The sequence below is a fragment of the Boleophthalmus pectinirostris genome, unplaced genomic scaffold (genome assembly GCF_026225935.1).
Source record: "Boleophthalmus pectinirostris isolate CB_2022bp ecotype Guang Dong unplaced genomic scaffold, ASM2622593v1 HiC_scaffold_10, whole genome shotgun sequence".
Classification (NCBI taxonomy): domain Eukaryota; kingdom Metazoa; phylum Chordata; class Actinopteri; order Gobiiformes; family Gobiidae; genus Boleophthalmus; species Boleophthalmus pectinirostris.
The window spans coordinates 28731414-28737229 of record NW_026570971.1 but is presented as its reverse complement, the minus strand read 5'-3'; the positions used below and the strand labels follow the sequence as shown (position 1 = coordinate 28737229).

The window sequence follows — 5816 nt, the reverse complement described above, 5'->3', positions numbered from 1 at the left end:
CCTGTCCGGGGCGTCCGGGTTTTTTTTATAAAGTGATGCAAATGTCCGGGTTTTCATTACCGTTCAATAAACTGTGACTCAGAAGGAGCGAGACACAAACAGTTGATCAGTCTGAAATATGACGAAGCGCAAGTGCACATTTAACAACGACTTGTACAAGAAATTCTCAGTTTTCCGTCCCGGTCGGGACAAGTGTGAGTCTGTGTGCACAGGTTGCGAGGTGAGAGTACAGTGTCCCTCGTTTATCGCGGGGGTTCCGTTCTAAAAATAACCCACGATAGTTGAAATCCTCGAAGTATCAACTTTATATTTTACAATTATTCTATCTGTTTTAAGGCTGTAAAACCCCTCACCACACACTTTATACACTTTTCTCACACAGCACAGGTGCAACCCTTTTTACTTCCTTCTTCAAACTTATTGCTGTTGTCGTCCTTTTGTTATTTTCCTCCTTCTTTATGTAACGAACTGAAGATTCATTTATTCCATAATGGAGTCTACAGCGCAGAGTCCTGCACGGGTCAGTTTTTGGAGACCCCCAGTACAACACCGCACCTGCCAGTACAGGACCGCACCTGCCCGTTAACCAGAGATTATATCAAACTTTTGCGCTGCCTACACCACGGACTGAACCAAGACTAAACCAGGACTAAACCAGAAATGAAGCAGGACTCAGTGTCAGGTCGGGCTCGGAGGTGACGCAGGAGAAAGGACCGACAGAAAGCTCCGTACCTCACGGAGTTAAACGCGGCAACTGCCCGATCGCGCTTTGCGGACTAACTGCTCGGCGTTCTCTCTCTTAAGTCCAAGATTAGTCCTGGTTTAGACCTGGTTTAGTCCTGACGCACCGTGTGTAATAACTACCCGCCCATAATACAAAATACGCGTTCATACAATGTAAATATAAGTCAGTGGGAGTCAGGGTCAGAAGGAGTTGGAAGAGCTACAGTACGTCCTTTCATATATACATGGTTCCACCTTGTGATGTCATGAAGCTGTAGTTTTCAAATTAACAGCTGCCTTTTACCTTTTATTTATAAGAGATCTGCAATTCCTGGGTTCAAATTATCCCAGTGATTCTAATGAAGGTGTATAGAGTGTAAAAACACAGTGGAGCACTTCCTGTGTTACCTCATGACATCACAAGGTGGAACAGAGTGTTTTCTGCTTGAGAAAAGAACTATGCAGTATTTGTGTGAACGAAACAAAACTGAGCTCCGAGGAAACAACATTAAAACATAGATCAGAAAATAGCGTGATATGAACCTTTTAAGTAACTGAAATATTTGATATATTTTTAAGGCATATTTTAATGTTCAAATCTCTAATCACTGTAGAAATGGCAAAAGAAATAGAATTATCCTCCATTATGATGTACTGTATGTTTGTATTATGTCTTTCTTATAACCAACCTCTATTCCAATGGACAGTACTGTTGTATAATTACAATAAGAATGAGAGCAAGGGCAAACCGACCTAGAAAAACATTGCATAAAATGTCAATAAATCCATAAATATGCATTACGCCAGGTTCTGTAATAGCTCTAACAGCTTCAAAGTAACCCACTACTGTACTTTTGGGTAGTAGAATAATTCAGAAAAATATAGACAGTTAAGTCATTTTGAAATATATTTTAATTAAATGTAATGAGGTAAATAAATAACCAAGATCAATAGTTTCCCCCAACAACAATTCAATTCAATTTATATACAATACCTTTGTGCAAAAAAAAAAAAAAAAAAAAATGAATTCAAACAGACATTGTAAGCTGATCATTTCAAGGCACATATATTTACCATAACATTATTTTCTGAACACATTTTAAATGTACAGGGGGTGGAAAGGGGGTATGTGCTTTTTTGCTGTTTTAGTCCGTGCAGCGCCTCCTATGGGCCGGCGGTGGACTACATAAACCCTGGCCAGTGATTATGGGCGAGGTGTGAAGAGCCTCGCTGCTGCCTCCGGTGGATGTTAAATGAGCGTGACCTTTAGATTTCCCTTTGATGCAGAAGAGGATCTATTTGCATACATATATATGGGCTCTCTGCTGTCTGACGCAGGGACCTGATCATTAGCATTTTTATTAAATGTAGCTGCAATTAACCGGATGTGCCATTTTCATTTGATGACTTGATTAAAACCTGTCCAGAGGAGATGTAAAAACTCTGCCCTCTAGTGGTCATTGTGCCTGTCTCCTCTTCTCTCACAAAGGGCATACAAGTATTTGAGTTCCACTGGACTCTTCTAAGTATTATCTATGGCCACTGCGCATGTTGATCAAAAATAAACTAAACTGTGGAGTTAAAGAAACCAATAATGATTGATAATGTCACAGAACTAAAACAGCACAGCTGCAGAAAGCAATAATTTATAAATCCAATATAGTTGTATAAAAGTTATTGTCCATTATAAATTACATTTTAAAGACAGGAGCTGAACTGGTATTAACACTGTACAGTGTCCATAAAGACAGTAAAAATCCCTCTCTAGCGTCATGTGCGCGGATAGTCGGCCTCCTGAACATTGTTCTTGCAGTAAACTGTGCTGTTCCCCAGGGGGCAGTCTCGGAAACCAATGCCCCCGTTAGGGGTGTAAATAGGCTGAATGCGCAGCTCTCCCTTGAGGAGTTGCTCATTGTTGAGTGAGACGATCTGGAAGCTGGTCTCAGTCATTTCCAGGATGGAGTTGTCCTTCTTGGTGCCCGCCTCACAGTAGTCATCTTTCCTGCGCCCACGGTTGTATTTCCAGGTGGCAGAGGAGGACTGGGAGCGACTTTTGTGCATGTGCCAACAGAAGATACTGAGCAGCAGCACCAGCACCACCATCACTGCTCCTCCAATCAGACCTGCCAACAGGAACGGAGAGCCAGGCTCAGGCTGAGTGGCCTGCTCTGGTCCAGATGGTCTTTTGTTCTCTGGGCTGTAAGTGGCAGCAGTAGTCACTGCCTCTGTGCACACGGTGTCGTCTTTGGGACGATAGTTGTTGAATGCGTCCAGAGGAATCACACAGATCCTGTAGGTGGACTTAGGCTCCAGATTGGCCAGTCTGGTGCCCCGGTGGTCCCCTCCCACAATCCTCTCCCTCACCGTCTCCCCGGTCAGGCTGGGACCCATCCGAGCCCACGTCACTTTAAAGGCAGTGACTGGAAAGGCAGCCACCCAGCTCACGTGGATGGCTGAGCCATTCTGTATGGCAAAAGTGACCTGCAGACCCTCTCTGCGGGGGTCCTGGGGTCTCCGAGTCCTTAGCCCCCCCTCTCTGGTGGTGTATATGGGGTACAGAGTGGGAAAGGTGGGGAGGGGCTTTCTGAAGGCGGGGTTGATGAACTTGGTGACTAACGCGACATGTGTTGACAGAGACAGGGGAGGAGGGGGTGGAGGGCTGAGGGGGGGCAGCCTCTGTGCTCTGTGGGCACTGCACCAGCTCCTGGCTCAGCTCCCGGATCACCATTCCTCTGAGCGCCTCTGGTTTGTGGCACATGAAGCCACGCACGTTCAGTGACCCGGGCAGAGACTTGAGCCAGGCCACCACCCACTTCACACTGCAGTCACACAGCCACAGGTTGTTCCGCACTGTCAGCTGTCTCAGGCTCACCAGGTCCTCAAAGACTCCCTGTGTCAGAGACTGCAGCTGGTTACTTGAAATATCCAACTTCTCTAGTCTGTGTAACCCCGCGAAGGCCTGCGGTGGGATGTGCGTCATCTGATTCTCCTGGAAATTTAGCTTGACTAGCACCTCTCCTGGTAGGAACGGGGGTGGGTAAGTCAGAGAATTCCTAGCTAGAGACAACTCCCTCAGCGTTCCCAGGTCCTGAAATGTTCCTGGTGCAATTCCTTCATCTGTCAGAAGATTCCCATCCAGCAGAAGGCGCTCCAGACGAGTGACATTCTTAAACGCTTCCTCGACAATCACCGCAATCCTGTTCTCGTCCAATCGCAGCTCTTTTAAGGTTTCCGGAAGACCAATAGGCACGCTGCTCAGGTGGTTTTTAGTGAGAAAGAGCATTTTCAAACTCACCGCCTCTTGGAACGCCCCCTCCTCCACTCCAACTGTAGATATCGAGTTATCATCCAAATGCAATTCCTCTAACCACAACAACTGGGCCAGAGCCGCTCGCGATATCGTCTGTATGTTGTTCTCCTGCAGGTGAACCACTCTGACATTTTTCGGCAGATTTATGGGGAACTCGTCCAGCTCGTTGCCATAGAGATACACCGTCTCCACCGAAGCCACGTGGTGCAACTCCAATGGGAACCCGGCGTTATTGATTTGGTTGTTGTGGAGGTAGAGAGTCTTATAGCCCTCCCCTATTCCCACAGGCACTGAGGTCAGACTCCGCTCGTTGCAGTAAACAAAAGTACGATCACAACGGCACTCTTCTGGACACTGGGATGCCCCGGAGAACTGGAGATGCAGGCCAAGCAATATAGGTATCCATGGTCTTATAAGGGACCCCCAGTTTTTACTCCATAGACGCCACTGTAACTCCATTTCAAACTGAAAAAAATTGCAAACGTGGAAAGAGATAATCAAAATCCAGCCGAGCAGTCATTGGATTTGAACAGTTAAGCAGGCTCCAAAAAGAGGGCCTTGAGTAATCCCTTGGTAATTAGTTGGCTTAAGTGCTCCAATGTAAAAGAAATGGTCTCGTTTAGCAGAATCCTTCACCAGCGACTGTCCCTGAATTAGCTGGCGGAGATGACTGAAGTCCTGTTACATTTTCAGCTCTTTTTTTCAGCTCTCCTCACTGCAGCAGGATTATGTGTGGCTGGGGTTGGCTTCCTCGATCTTGTACAGTGCTTCTTCCAGGACAGTAACGATTCATTGGAACTTGATATTTGGATCCAGAAATCTGTGTGAAATCAGAAAACAGATGACAAATTAGAGTTAGGTTTGAATTTGTTGTAGATTTTAATAAAATAAGTTGGATTTTCATATTTGAAGCAATGACGTGGAAGTTATAACCTATAAACTTTTTATATATGATAAAAATGTATATTAAAAGTACATAGAGGGCTTGCAGGAATATCAGTAATAATTGAAGTAGAAGCAGCAGTAGTAGTAAATGTAGTAGCAGTAGCAGTAGTTGTAATTGAAGTAGTAGTAGTAGCAGCAGTAGCAGTTGTAGCAGTAGTAACAGTAGTAGCAGCAGCAGTAGTAGTAGTAGTAGTAGTAGTAGCAGTAGTAGTAGAAATAGTAGTAGAAGTAGCAGTAGTAGCAATAATAACAGTAGTAGTAGCCATAGTAGTAGTAGTGGTAGCAAAAGTAGCAATAATATCAGTAGTGGTAGTACTACTACTAGTATTAGTAGTAGTAGCAAGCTGCAGTATGTTAATAGGTGTGTAGTAGTAGTAGTAGTAGTAGTAGGCTGCAGTATGTTAGTAGGTGTGTTGTTAGTAGTAGTAGTAGTAGTAGTAGTAGTAGTAGTAAGCTGCAGTATGTTAGTAGGTGTGTAGTAGTAGTAGTAGTAAGCTGCAGTATATTGGGTGTGTAGTAGCAGTAGTAGTAGTAGTAGTAGTAGTAGTAGTAGTAGTAGTAGTAAGCTACAGTATGTTAATAGGTGTGTAGTAGTAGCAAGCTGCAGTATATTAGGTGTGTAGTAGTATTTGTAGTAGTGGTAAGCTGTAGTATGTTAGTAGGTGTGTAGTAGTAGTAGTAGTAGTAGTAGTAGTAGTAGTAGTAGTAGTAGTAAGCTACAGTATGTCAGGTGTGTAGTAGTAGTAGTAGTAGTAGTAGTAGTAGTAGTAAGCTACAGTATGTCAGTAGTGTAGTAGTAGTAGTAGTAGTAGTAGTAGTAAGCTGCAGTATGTTAGTA

The 5816-nt window shown here is 44.2% G+C and overlaps 1 protein-coding gene across 1 annotated transcript; it reads right to left on the bottom strand.

Annotated features, from left to right (window-relative positions):
- Positions 1 to 2493: 2493 nt before the first annotated feature.
- On the bottom strand, positions 2494 to 4492 carry si:dkey-87k14.1 (leucine-rich repeat transmembrane protein FLRT2). Its single transcript, XM_055154708.1, has 2 exons — positions 3362 to 4492; positions 2494 to 3327 (listed from the first exon to the last, which is right to left on the bottom strand). The coding sequence occupies exons 1-2, from the start codon at positions 4490 to 4492 to the stop codon at positions 2494 to 2496; spliced, it is 1965 nt and encodes a 654-aa protein (XP_055010683.1).
- Positions 4493 to 5816: the final 1324 nt, after the last annotated feature.

Excerpts from the sequence above, each read along its gene's own strand:
- si:dkey-87k14.1 (XM_055154708.1), bottom strand. The coding sequence starts at position 4,492 with ATGGAGTTACAGTGGCGTCTATGGAGTAAAAACTGGGGGTCCCTTATA. Across the intron at positions 3,328-3,361 it reads CCTCCACCCCCTCCTCCCCT|TTCATCAACCCCGCCTTCAG; the intron begins GTCTCTGTCAAC and ends TTAGTCACCAAG.